The sequence below is a fragment of the Cherax quadricarinatus genome, chromosome 51, assembly GCF_038502225.1.
Source record: "Cherax quadricarinatus isolate ZL_2023a chromosome 51, ASM3850222v1, whole genome shotgun sequence".
Taxonomy (NCBI): Eukaryota; Metazoa; Arthropoda; class Malacostraca; order Decapoda; family Parastacidae; genus Cherax; species Cherax quadricarinatus.
This window is the reverse complement of record NC_091342.1, coordinates 11904799-11919926: the sequence shown is the minus strand read 5'-3', so window position 1 is coordinate 11919926 and position 15128 is coordinate 11904799. Positions and strand designations below refer to the sequence as shown.

The 15128-nt window shown below is 38.6% G+C and overlaps 1 protein-coding gene across 5 annotated transcripts in view; it reads left to right on the top strand.

Annotated features, from left to right (window-relative positions):
* The window catches only part of LOC128694664 (transcription factor E4F1-like), a 68521-nt gene that overhangs the window by 32608 nt on the left and 20785 nt on the right, over positions 1–15128 (top strand). For all 5 annotated transcript variants that reach the window (XM_070095849.1, XM_070095850.1, XM_070095852.1 and 2 more), the window contains 3 exons: positions 2582–2740; positions 4724–4864; positions 14582–14799. In XM_070095849.1, the coding sequence (XP_069951950.1) occupies positions 2582–2740; positions 4724–4864; positions 14582–14799 (518 nt within the window). The remainder of the gene's footprint in view (positions 1–2581; positions 2741–4723; positions 4865–14581; positions 14800–15128) is intronic.

Below are 15128 nucleotides of genomic sequence, written 5' to 3'. Positions count from 1 at the left end.
CCGCTCACCCTTTTCCCCTCATCAATTCTATGATTCACCTCATCTTTCATAGACCCATCCGCTGACACGTCCACTCCCAAATATCTGAATACATTCACCTCCTCCATACTCTCTCCCTCCAATCTGATATCCAATCTTTCATCACTTAATCTTTTTGTTATCCTCATAACCTTACTCTTTCCTGTATTCACTTTTAATTTTCTTCTTTTGCACACCCTTCCAAATTCATCCACCAATCTCTGCAACTTCTCTTCAGATTCTCCCAAGAGCACAGTGTCATCAGCAAAGAGCAACTGTGACAACTCCCACTTTATGTGTGATTCTTTATCTTTTAACTCCATGCCTCTTGCCAAGACCCTCACATTTACTTCTCTTACAACCCCATCTATAAATATATTAAACATCCACGGTGACATCACACATCCTTGTCTAAGGCCTACTTTTACTGGGAAAAAATTTCCCTCTTTCCTACATACTCTAACTTGAGCCTCACTATCCTCGTAAAAACTCTTCACTGCTTTCAGTAACCCACCTCCTACACCATACACCTGCAGCATCTGCCACATTGCCCCCGTATCCACCCTGTCATACGCCTTTTCCAAATCCATAAATGCCACAAAGACCTCTCTAGCCTTATCTAAATACTGTTCACTGTAAACACCTGGTCCACACACCCCCTACCTTTCCTAAAGCCTCCTTGTTCATCTGCTATCCTATTCTCCATATAGTATAGTAGTACCAAGTATAGTAGTACCAACACTTATATGGGTGTGAAGCTTGGGTTGTGAATGCAGCAGTGAGGAGGCGGTTGAAGGCAGTAGAGATGTCCTGTCTAAGGGCAATGTGTGGTGTAAATATTATGCAGAAAATTCGGAGTGTGGAAATTAGGAGAAGGTGTGGAGTTAATAAAAGTATTAGGCAGAGGGCTGAAGAGGGGTTGTTGAGGTGGTTTGATCATTTAGAGAGAATGGATCAAAGTAGAATGACATGGAGAGCATTTAAATCTGTAGGTGAAGTAAGGCGGGGTAGGGGTCGTCCTCGAAAAGGTTGGAAGGAAGGGGTGAGGGAGGTTTTGTGGGCGAGGGGCTTGGACTTCCAGCAGGCATGCATGAGCGTGTTCGATAGGAGTGAATGGAGACGAATGGTATTTGGGACCTGACAATCTGTTGGAGTGTGAGCAGGGTAATATTTAGTGAAGGGATTCAGTGAAACCGGTTATTTTCATATAGTCAGACTTGAGTCCTGGAAATGGGAAGTACAATGCCTGCACTCTAAAGGAGGGGTTTTGGGATATTAGCAGTTTGGAGGGATATGTTGTATATCTTTATACGTATATGCTTCTAAACTGTTGTGTTCTGAGCACCTCTGCAAAAACAGTGATTATGTGTGAGTGAGGTGAAAGTGTTGAATGATGATGAAAGTATTTTCTCTTTGGGGATTTTCTTTCTTTTTTGGTCACCCTGCCTTGGTGGGAGATGGCTGACTTGTTGAAAAAAAGAAAATACAATTTTTTGTTCAGATTTGGGTTCATTTTGTTTTTGTTAATATTGATGTTCATAAGAAATGCTGTACTTCAAGGAAGGTTCCTTGATGCTGGTGAGGGGCTCTTAATGTAAGGAACTAAGACCTTTGCTCCAATGCCTTGAATTGAGTCTGAATGCTTTCCATTGCTCCCAGGCACTGTATGACCCCTGTGGGTTTAGCACTCCCATTGAATGTAATAAATAGTAATAATATGTAAAAGAAGGAAATTAAAAGTGTACGTAGGAAAGACCAAGACGATGAGGGTAACAAAAAATTTAGGTAATGAAATATTGGATATCGGATTGGAAGGTAAGGCATCTGTAGACAAAATATTTTCCATGGAGGCAAAAGGGAATATATTAGATATTGTAGTAGTACCAATACTCATTTATGGGTGTGAAACATGTGTTTTGAATGTTGCAGCAAGGAGGAGACTGGAGGCAGTGGAGAAGTCATGTCTTAAGGCAATGTGTGGTGTGAATATTTATGCAGAGAATTCGTAGTTTGGAGATTAGGAGGTGCGGGATTACTAAAAGGATTATCCAGAGGGCTGAGGAGGGGTTGGTATGAAAGGACGGAGCAAAATAGGATGACATGGAGGGCATATAAATCTGCAGTGGAGGGAAGGTAGGGTAGGGGTCATCCTGGAAATATTGGAGGGAGGGGGTAAAGGAGGTTTTGTGTAGAAGGGGCTTGGACATCCAACAGGCATGTGTGAGTGTGTTAGATAGGAGTGAGTGGAAGCAAAGGGTCTTTGGGACCTCTTGGAGTGTTAGCAGGGTAATATTTTGTGAGGGGATTCATCGCAAAACGGTGAGTCAGACTTAAGTCCTGGAGGTGGGAAGTACAGTGCCTCCTCCACTCTGAAGGAGGGAGTGAGGATATTAGCTGTTTGGAGGGTCAGTTGAACTGCTGTAGTTATCCGCCTCTGGCAAGACAGTAATAGTGTGAATGATGGTGACAGCGGTTTCCGGGTCACCCTTCCTCAATGGAAGATGGTCAGCGTGTTAAAAAAATTTGCTATAACGTAGTAATATGGCAGTATAATGTATTACAGGTACTCAAGCAACAGTTAAACAAGAGGACACCATTTCTCATCAACTACACCACAACAACTTACCAGACAACTCTAACCTGCTGGTTCCTTGCAAAATGGAGATGCCACTCATTCCTAACACCCTTGCTGAGGAGAAGCACAATCTACTTCCTGAAAACAGTAAGTGACAAACCTCTCTTCTGTTTTCCACAGTCACATTTTTTCTTGTACTACACAATCTGTAATCCTTCCTTTGCCTAAAACTCAGTCTTATTTCAGGAGCAGAAGACTACAGTGCTAACAAAGTGCTGACAAGTGTCTTTTTTTTTTTTTTTTTTTTTTTTTTTTTTTTTTTTTTTTTTTTGTGTGTGTGTGTGTGTGTGTGTGTGTGTGTGTGTGTGTGTGTGTGTGTGTGTGTGTGTGTGTGTGTGTGTGTGTGTAAATGTAAACTTTGATGGGAAACTTACTTGCACATTGGCTATTCCATTCATTTGATTTGAAATCTTATTTTAAGACAATTTCTGTTACTCAATTTGACCAAATTCTTAGCTATTTCTCTAGTATGGCTTCCTTTATATCAAAAGAGTACAAGAAACTGCCCACTCAACTGTCAGAATTACCCTTATATAAAGTGCACAGAATTCGGTAATTTGGCCAATTTCTGCAAAATTAAAAATAATTCTAATTTAAAAACATAGTCCAAAATAAATACTGTAGGCATTCCAGTCACTAAGGCAACTTATCCTCTATTCATTGATTATGTCCCCAGGCCCCTCCTATATTACACTTGCCCTCCATTTTGAATTCATCACTACACAAAAAATTGAAAATTTACCCTAATTCTGAGATAATAAAATATAACCAGGAATCATTTGTCATGGTTTAGGGCATCCCAGTAATTGAGACAAACCTAGTAAAAACCCATAAAATAAATGGAATGGGGGGATAGAGGCTTTATCCATCCTCAAAAATAATATTTCTATTACCTTGAGCTCAATTTTAAGGTACTTCTGGTCCTGAAACCAACCAAAATCATCTCTATTTTGGAGTATGTCTTCCATTCTACCAATTGATATCAAGAAACAGTCAATAAAACTGTGAAACCCGTCCTAGAAAACACCCCAAAATCTCTATTCAAACAAAACACAAGGTCAGAAGTTGGCTTTTCCCATCATGGACCATGTGGGGCAGATTTTTTTAATACCACACAAGCTCATCACACAGACCCATTCTCTCTGTATACCAAGTAAACCAGTGCCTTCTCTGGTCAATTTCCACTATCTTTCAACACACCGGCTGTATCCCACCGAGGTGGGGTGGCCCAAAAAGAAAAATGAAAGTTTCTCCTTTTACATTTAGTAATATATACAGTAGAAGGGGTTACTAGCCCCTTGCTCCCAGCAATTTAGTCGACTCTTGTGACACACATGGCTTACGGAGGAAGAGAATTCTCTTCCACTTCCCTTTGGAGATAAGTGGAAATAAACAAAAACAAGAACTAGTAAGAAAAATAGAAGAAAACCCAGAAGGGTCTGTATATATGTGTTTGTACATGCATGTGTAATATGACCTTAATGTAAGTAGAAGTAGCAAGACCTACCCAAAATCTTGCATGTTTATGAGACAGAAAAAGGACACCAACAATCTTACCATCATGTGAAGCAATTACAGGCTTTAGTTTTACGCTCACTTGGCAGGACGGTAGTACCTCCCTGGGTGGTTGCTGTCTACCATCCTACTACCTAGGGTTTCTACTAACATTAGCACTAAATGTTGGGGTCATTTCTAATGTTAGATGAAAATCATCTGACATTAAAAATGAGGCTTTCAGGATGAAACGATCACACTTTATGATAAAGGCTTTACATAAATTTTGTAATATCTGTTGAATCTGAAGTTGTGCAAAACTAGCAATGTATGCGGGAACAGTGCAATGGTATTTAATGCTCATGAAATTTTTAACCAATTGCTCCCATATTCAGACAGTTAACAAAATTTAATATTGCATGGGTCTACAGGCCAGCCTGCAAGGTGGATAGCCATCAGTAGGTTATCTTTGTGTGGAGATGTTTAATTATTTTACAAGTCAAGGTTTTAAAATAAATGTTTTTAATTGATATACCCTGTACTATACTTTTGATTAATAATAATTGAATCTTGCAGGTATGAGCTCTGAAGATTTAGGAGACATCAAGCCCCCTCATTTGATCCCAGACATTATAAGAAAATCTTTTACATGTCCTGTTTGTTGTCAGAATTATTGTAGAAGATCAACCCTGGCATCACATATGAAACTACATCTTGGTAAGATTTTAATGCCATTATGTGTACCAAGTTTTTTTTTTTTCCAAAAAAACTTGCCTTTCATATTATTAAATATTCCTGTTGTTCTCATCATGTACATTTGATAAAACTAGCTTTTACACTCGTTAGAACCACAGGTAATAAATATCAGTAATACATTTGCTCAAACTTGCTTCCATACTCGCTAGCACCAGAGAAAACTAGTATCATAACATGTATTCAATTAAACTAGTTTTAACACTTTCCATCACCATGGGGAAACTAGTACTGTAAACTTCCACTTAACAGCCATTTGCATAATGTGATTTTAAGTAAAGAAAAAACAACCTATTGCAGCCTGCCCGTTCTTCCCTGATTAACCCTTTTACTGTTGGGACCCCCAAAAATAAAGCTGCACACTATCGGCATTTTTTTTTTTTTTTTTAATCCTTCTGAAATGGTAGAGAATCATTTTCTGAAGGTAATGACACCAAAAATATGAAATTTAATGCAAAACTTATGAAATTTTGCAGACGCAAAGTTAGTGCTCTGGGCACAGTTTGCACATTGGCGATTTTGCCCACTTTGTGTCCTGTTTGAAGCCAGTTCCATTGCTCAATTCAAACCAATTCTTAGCTATTTCACTAGTTTGCCTTCTGTTTTCATGATTGAGCTAAAGAAACCTCCAATTCAACTATCAGAACTACTATATAAAGTACACAGAATTTGCTAATTTGGCCAATTTTATACAAAATTAATGAAATTCATTTTACAATGGAGTCCAAAATAAAATACAGTGGAACTCCAAATATCGGCCGCAATCTGTTTCAGAAGGTCAGCCTAAATTCGAGGCAATATTTCCAATAAGAATTAATGTAAATACAATTAATCTGTTCGAGACACCCAAAAATAATAAAAAAAGTACATTTTGTAAAGTTTAACTATAGTTTTACATGCACAAAACAATGACAATTACATATAAATGAACATTTAAATCATTATTACATACCTGTATTGATGACTCTTGTTGGCATATGGAAGACAGGGAGGAGGGGAGAAGGAGGAGAAGAGGTTATTGTTTGGAAGGGGAATTCCCCTCCATAATGACTTCAGGTATCAAAGCCCTATCTGGGGTTACTTCCCTTCTTTGTCTTTTAATAGCACTAGGACCAGCTTGAGAGTCACTGGACCCATATCGCACAAAAAACTATCCAGAGAGATCTGTTTCTGGCACCTCTTTAAGATTTGCCTGAAGTGGGCCAAGGTTTTGTCATTGAACATGTTGCAGATATGGGTTGTTTCAGCTTGGTCAGGGTGATATTTCTCAGCAAAAGCTTACACCCTACTCCACATTGCACAAATCTCCTTAATTTCTGAGCAAGGCACCTACTTCCCTCTCTCTTCCTCCTCCTTTGAAGCAAGTTCCTCAGCTGTGGTCTGTTTCTGTTCCAGTTGAAGGTCTTGTAGCTCTTCAGTGGTTATCTCTTCCCTGTAGCCCTCCACCAACTCTTCCACAACCTGGCCACTCACATCCAACCCCATGGACTTCCCCAAAGACACAGCAGTTTCCACAACATGCATAGGGTCCTCGGGGTCAGCCTGAAACCCTTCAAAACCCTTCTGGAGGATATATTCTGGCCACAATTTTCCCCAAGAAGAGTTCAAAGTCCTGGAAGTCACTCCCTGCCAAGCCTTACCTATAAGGCTTATGCAGTTGTTGATATTGAAGTGATTCCTCCAGGACTCTCTTAGGGTCAATTCAGTGTCTGAGGTCACTTCAAAGCACCTTTGAAACACTTTGAAACATCCAGCCCATGAACCTGCTGGTTCATGGGCTGGATGAGAGGAGTGGTGTTAGGAGGCAAGAACTTTACTATTATAAAACTGAAATCCCTAGACAATTGGTCTACCAAGTTTGGAGGATGAGCAGGAGCACTGTCCATTACCAGGAGGCACTTGAGTGGCAATTTATTTTCCTGGAGGTATTTTTTCACACTCGGGTCAAACTTCATGGACCCAGTCAGTGAAAATTTGCCTTGTGACCCATGCCTTATGATTAGCTTTCCACATCACACAATTTACTCTTGATGACATTGTTTTTCTTGAACAGTCTGGGATTTTCAGAGTGATACACTAGTAAAGGCTTCACTTTGAAATCCCAACTGGCATTACCACAGAACAAGAGAGTTAGCCTATCCTTCATAGGCTTGTGTCCTGGCAGTGCCTTTTCCTCCTGTGTGATGTAGGTCTTCTTTGGCATTTTCTTCCAAAAGAGGCCTGTTTCATCACAATTGAACACTTGTTGGGGGTGGAATCCTTCAGTCTGTACTTACCCCTTGAATTCCTGAACAAATTTTTCAGCCACATGTTGGCTTTGTCTGAACTTGCAGCTTCACCATGCCTTACAACACTGTGTATGCCACTATGCTTCTTAAATATGTCAAACCAGCCTCTGCTGGCCTTAAATTCACTAACATCAGCACTAATGTTTTTGCCATACATCTTGGCAAGCTGGAGCACATGCACACCACTCTCGTATTTTTCTACAACTTCTTCCTTCAATTCTGTCGTGTTTCTCTCTTTACTAAAGGACTGGCACCTGAACTTTCTTTGGGCCCATGGTGGCCTATTTCATAGTCACATTTAATAAACAAGCACAAAAGCTTGATATTAAGACTGCATGTCTAACTCTAGCCTTGTCAGCATCAAAGTAATTGTCTGCTAAGACACGTAAGGCTATCTGATAATTGCCTTTAACCACCGGAAATGACTTAATCAGTTCATAGAATGGATTTTAAGGAAACGTTTGGATGAATGTGCAAAGTATATGCTCACTCACCGAGAGAGACAGGGAGACTGACTCACCTATGCGCGGTGCCCCGGCAGGAGGTAGGCTGACACATTTAATACGGCTCATTTGCAAGGCACCGGCCGAAACACGAAGCAAAATTTTGGCCCAAAACCCGGCCTAAATACAATTCAGCCAATACTCACAGCAGCCGATATTCAAGGTTCCACTGTACTGTAGATTCCGGGGACTAAAGTAACATTTATGTTCTTTAATCACATTATCAGGCCTCTCCTGTATTACACATGCCCTCCATTTTGAATTCTTCTTCACAAAACATTGAAGATTTACCCAATTTTTTTATATTAATAGAACCAGAAATAGTTGGTTATGGTTTACAGCATTCCAGTAATTGAATCAGGTATTCCAATAATTGAAACAGACCTGGGAAGGCGTAGTGATGCCTTACCCATCTTCTGGAAAATCGTCAAAAAATCTAATATTTCCACTAATTTGTGCCAACCAAAATTACATGTACATATTTCATTAGTATATCTTCCATTGTATCAATTGATTAAAAACAAAAAGCTAATAAAACCATAAAAAACAATTCTAGAAAACACCTCAAAATTGCTATTTTAAAACCAGACACAAGGTCAGAGTTTTGCTTTTTTCCATCATGCACCACATGGGGCAAGATTTTTTTTACACAGTGTGCAGTCACCATAAAACCCATTCTCTCATGTCTAGGTCAAAATTTATCATTCACAGCTTATTTGAGATAGATCTACATAAGTGATCCTGGCATCAGTAACATAGATCTACGGACAAAACTGTCTCGTCTCCATCCAGTAATGCATGTTAGATAGGAGTGGGTATAGACTAGTGGATTTTATGATTTGACTTGCTCTTGGAGTGTGAAGAAGGTAATGTTAATGAAATGTTTGAGGGAAAGTTGGTTAGGCAGACTTGAGTCCTGGAGGTGGGAAGTACAGTGCCTAGACTCTGAAGGAGGGGTAGGGATGCTGCAGTTTAGGTCATTTGAGCTGTGATGCTTGCACACTTTTTGCAAGATGGCACTTGAATGACTTAGTGAAAATGTTTCTGCTTTTTTGGGGGGGTGACTCTATCAGTAGAAGAAGGCTTTTACTATCTTGAAAAAAACTTGGTCATCTCGCAGGTTTCCAAAGATAGGCCAAAATCAGCTGCTTCCTGCATAGCAGTCAACACATACAGTAGAACCCCATTTATATGACAGGTTAGGTTCCAGGCTACTGCCAGAAAACAGAACACCATTTTTTTTTCACTAATAAATGCATATTCATGCCAGAAAACAAGTTTACACTAATATATATTAAGTTAGCAATAGAACTAACTAGGCATTAAAAACAATAAAAAGGTGAAATAAACACACAGTACACTTATTACTTACCTCAAAATATTTGTAGTCTTAATGTAGGGTGAGAGGTGAGTAGTATTTATTGTAAGACGTCAGGTATGGTAGCCCTCCTAGCCAACCTATCCACACATAATATACTACGACATTTAAAGTGCCCTAGAGTGATAATATGGATATACAGTACACTCATTACTTACCTTAACCCTTAAACGGTCCAAATAGATCAACGTTCAAATCCGTAGTGCTCCAAAAGAGGATCTATGTTTTTTTACATATTTTCAAATATAACAAAAAAAAATGTAGATAAAAGTTTTTTTACACATTTTCAAATGTAAAAAAAAAAAAGTTGATGTACATTTTTTTACATACTACTTTCAAATGTTGAAAAACCTATATATACGTTTGGACCGTTTAAGGGTTAAAGTATTCGTAGTCTTAATGTAGGATGAGAGGTGAGTAAACAATATACAGTGGACCCCTGACCAACGAAGGCATTATCTAACGATAAATTCGACTAACGAAGCATTTGAGCGTAAAAATTTTGGCCCAACCACCGATGAAAAACTCGACCAACATGATTCGTCCCGAACACGTGGTCCACGTGTCCCGTCTGGCCTGAGCGCACCTTAGCTGCTCTGCCTTCAATTAGTGTGCCAGTGTTTACAAGCCAGTGCATGCGCATCCATGCATACATTCAGTACATTTTGTATTATTCCAGTGTTTTTAGTGCTTGTAACTGCAAAATAACCCACCATGGGCCCCAAGAAAGCTTCTAGTGCCAAGCCTGTGGTAAAAAGGGTGAGAATTACAATTGAAATGAAGAAGGAGATCATCACAAAGTATGAAACTGGAGTGCGTGTCTCCAAGCTGGTCAGGTTGGATAACAAACCCCAATCAACCATTGCTACTATCCTGGCCAACAGAAAGGCAATCAAGGAAGCTGTTGTTGCGAAAGGTGCAAGTATGTTTTCGAAACACAGATCGCAAGTAGTCGAAGATGTTGAGAGACTGTTATTAGTGTGGATAAACGAAAAACAGGTATCAGGAGATAGCGTCTCTCAAGCAATCATATGTTTAAAGTCAAGGCAGTTGCATGACGATTTAATTAAAAAAATGCCTGCTACTAGTGGTGATGTGAGTGAATTTAAGACCAGCAAAGGTTGGTTTGAGAGATTTAAGAATCGTAGTGGCATATAGTATAGTGTGATAAGGCATGGTGAGGCTACCAGTTTGGACCTCAAGTTCTCATGGAAGGGGATTCCCTTTCCAAAAAATAATAACGTCCATCATCTCCCCTCCTCCCATCCTATCACTCATTACCACATCCTCAGTAAAGGTAAGTGTCATTTATGCTTCATTACACAATATACATATATATACATGTATTGTGCATCTATCCTTTTGTTTGTGTGTAGGAAAATGTATATTTCATGTGGTAACAATTTTTTTTTTCATACTTTTTGGTGTCTTGAACGGATTAATTTGATTTTCATTATTTCTTATGGGTAAAATTAATTCAACTAACGATAATTTCGTCTAACGATGAGCCCTCTGGAACGGATTAATATCGTTGGTCAAGGGTCTACTGTAAAAACAAATTAACAAGAGAGAGAGAACGAGTAAATGAGAGAGGATAGAGTGGTAGAGTATGTAAACAAATAGACGAACAAGGCTGGTGGGTTGATACACATTAATTTCCATATTTGTAAAGCTTATATCATAATACAAACACACTACATTGTGTACAAGTTGTCTCCCTGTTGGTACAGTAAAATAAAGAGCAACTCTCCCATTCTCGTATAACACACCATTTTTAGAAGGAATAACGCTGTGAGTGAAGGCATTAAAAAGGAATAATTTTCTGCAGTTATAGTGGAACCTCGGTTTTCGTCTTTAATTTGTTCCAGAGAGTCTGACAAAAACCAAATTTGACAAAAACTGAAGCAATATTTCCCATAAGAAATAATGTAAATCCAATTAATCCATTTCAGACACCCAAAAATATTCACAAAAAAATACATTTTATAGAGAATAACTACTGTATAGTTTTACGTACAGAAAACAATGAGAAATAAATATAAAGCACTAATGAAATGGATAAATGAACATTTAACATCTTGTTGGCATATAGAAGATGGCGAGGAGGGGAGAGGTTATCTCTACCACCATCACTACCACCTGCTACCACCATCACTACCACCTGCTACCACCATTACTACCACCCTCTACCACAATCACTACCACCCTCTACCTTTGTAGAGGGTGGTAGTGATATTTCTCCACAAAACTTTGCAACTCATTCCACCTTCATACTTTGCTACGAGTTCTTTCCTGAAGAGTTTCTTTCTTGTTTCTCACCTTCTTTATCAAAGGACTGGCACTCGAAACTTTCTTTTGCCCCATGGTGGCTTATTTAGCAGTCGCACTCAATAAACAAGCACAAAAAACATTGGATTATTACAAAATGTTTCGTATGAAAGCACAAGGTAATGTTCACTTGACGAGAAACAAAACCAGACTGACTCAGAATGTGTGCATGGGATGCTTTGTGTGGGTGCGGGAAGACAGACATGTTCTGTATGGCAGACGAAAACTGAGCTGATGAACGAAAACTGGGACAATATTTTGATGAAAAAAGTCATCGAAAACCAAACTTGATGAAAACCAGGGCAAACAAAAACCGAGGTTCCATGGTACTCCCAGTAATACATATTCTTTGGTGTTGGTTTATAGGAAACATTTTTTTTCCAACACCGACAACATGACTGGAAAAACATCTCATATGTATGTTAATTTATTCTACTGTGGTTGTATGTATTTATCATGTTTATATGTTATGTAGCGTGTTTATACTAATTTGAAAAAAATATCATAGATGGATTAATGAAAATGTTTGTACAGTATTAACATAATAATGTATGACATTTAATGCACCTCAGACTGATTATTATTATTGCAAAAAACGTTATCTATGGAGGCAAAGAAGGGAATGTATGAAAGTATAGTAGTACCAACACTCTTATATGGGTGTGATGCTTGGGTTGTGAATGCAGCAGCGAGGAGGCAGTTGGAGGCAGTGGAGATGTCCTGTCTAAGGGCAATGTGTGGTGTAAATATTATGCAGAAAATTCGGAGTGTGTGGAAATTATGAAAAGGTGTGGAGTTAATAAAAGTATTAGTCAGAGGGGTTGTTGAGGTGGTTTGGTCATTTAGAGAGAATGGATCAAAGTAGAATGACATGGAGAGCGTATAAATCTGTATGGAAGGAAGGCGGGGTAGGGGTCGTCCTCGAAAAGGTTGGAGGGAGGGGGTAAAGGAGGTTTTGTGGGCGAGGGGCTTGGACTTCCAGCAAGCGTGCATGAGCGTGTTAGATAGGAGTGAATGGAGACGAATGGTATTTGGGACCTGACGATCTGTTGGAGTGTGAGCAGGGTAATATTTAGTGAAGGGATTCAGGGAAACCGGTTATTTTCATATAGCCGGACTTGAGTCCTGGAAATGGGAAGTACAATGCCTGCACTCTAAAGGAGGGGTTCGGGATATTAGCAGTTTGGAGGGATATATTGTGTATCTTTATACGTATATGCTTCTAAACTGTTGTGTTCTGAGCACCTCTGCAAAAACAGTGATTATGTGTGAGTGAGGTGAAAGTGTTGAATGATTATGAAAGCATTTTTTTTTGGGGCATTTTCTTTCTTTTTTGGGTCACCCTGCCTCAGTGTCAGATGGCCAACTTGTTAAAAAAAAAAATTATTATCATTATTAATATGGCATCTTCATGACTAATAAGACACTCTTTGTGATTTTAGCATGTACCTGCATGCCAGCACAGTGTGTAAGTTTATTTAGGTACAGCTGCACATAAGTATAATTATCAGAGTATATATGAAATAACTTGAAATTTTGGAAAGTTTCCAGACATAATGGAGACTTGTGTTCACGGAGAATGTAAACAAAACGGGTGGCCCATGGTGACCGTATTAGAAAGTCAGGTGGGGGGAGCCGTATAAAGAGTTTAGGTCATAATTTGAAATGTCTGTATTAGCAGAATGCTGTAAGGCAAAACGCTGTAAAGCAGGACCCTGCTATATAGGGTTTTCATATTCTCTGCATCATTAGATCAGATATGGGAAATTTTTTTTTTTTTTAAACTCTGGCCATCAAAGCAGGATGACCCAAAGAAGAAAACATTTTCACTGTCACCCATTCAATCACTGTCTTGCCAGAAAGGTGCCAGCATCACAGCTCTGATGAGTCTCCAAACTTCGGCATCCCCACCCCTCCTGAGTGCAGGCAACTGTACAGTATAAAAACTGTTTGCATACTGAGAAGTACATTGCCTATACCCTGAAGGAGGGGTATTCATATTGCAGTTTTATAACTGTAGTGTAAGCATGCCTCTGGCAAGACAGTGATGGAGTGAATGAAGCTGAAAGTGTTTCTTTTTCGGGCCACCCTACCTTGGTGGGAGACTGCCGATGTGTTAAAAAAATATATATATATACTGTACTGTGCCCTGGGAGAGACAGGGTCTGATTGTATCTGAGAAAGGAGCAATGTCATATTACACACTGTATCTTCCACCACACCTCCCTCCTCCAGCCTAAGGGCTGTTGCAACTCTTTAGACTCAATAATAGTTGGCCTAGGAGCCATCACAACTTTTCAACCCAACAATAAAAACACAATGTGATACTTTTTTGTGTTCTTATGATATTTTTCATAGTTTTTGTGTTGTGCACTGATACAATGAGGTATTATACAACTAAACTTCAACTAAACAATGGGCTTATCTCTGGAAAATGGAGGGAGGAATGGTGGTGAGAGGCATAGTATGTAATATGTTATCACTCTTCTTTCAATGATACAGTCAGACCCTGTTTAATTTTTCATACTTTTTGTTATGCACCCATAACAAGAGGCTCAAACTGCACTAATGCTTTTACTAGACAGTGGATTCATCTTTGGTGAGTACACTTTTTAATTTCATAATTAAAAATGAATAGGAATTTATACAGAATCTTACTGGCTCTGTCCCCATCTCTAGTTAGGGAATTGTTTGTGCCTCAGCACAAACAATCCCCTAAGACATTTTTTATCCTATCAAATGCATGCTGTGATACAGTGGACCCCTGCTTAATAACCCAGAAGGAAACCAAAGGAACTGTCTGTCACGTGAAAAGTAAGTAAAGCAAATCACATTTTTCCATGGAAGAATATAATTTGCTATACTTACTTTTTGCTTGACAGACAGTTCCTTTGGTTTCCTTCTGGGTTATTAAGCAGGGGTCCACTGTATCACAGTATGCATTTGATAGGATAAAAAATGTCTTAAGGGATTGTTTGTGCTGAGGCACAATTCGCTACTGTAATGCCTCATATTTTCATCTATCCAAAATGATGTGTTAATGTTACAAGTTATAGTTCTGCTAATCCCTCTTATAGAATGGTAATTCATTACCTTAAACTATAAAAGTGGCTAATTATGTTTAATGGTAAAAACATTTTCTTCTCTTTATAATATTACTGTTATAATAAAATGTTCCAAACAGGTGAACTTGGAGAAAAGTGCACTGAATGTGGAAAGTCATTTGCCACCCAGCAGACACTCTCCCGCCATTTGTCCTCACACTCTTCTTTACGTCAGTTTGTATGTCAGATGTGCAACAAGACATTCAAGCTTCTAAATCATGCAAGAAGCCATCTTCACACTCATTCCAACACCAAGACAATACCATGCAGATACTGTAACAATTTATATAAAACAAAAGTAAGAATTACATCTTTGTATGGAATTTTATGTTCATTAAAAGACTTTGCTTTTAATAATACAATAATTATTTGCATCCTGAGTAAAAGTAATAAGATTAAAACCCAATGATCAGTGAATGGAATGTGCACATTTGCCACCATTTTCAACAGGAGCCATTGCTGCATGCAGATATAATCAATTGTTTAAATGTAAAATTACTTCAAAATAATAATAATAAATTGGCCTTAATTACTTATAATATTACACAAATTGCAGGTACCATTACAGATAATTTAGCATGATTATATCAAGTTATAATTTCAATATATCACTAATTGACATACTGT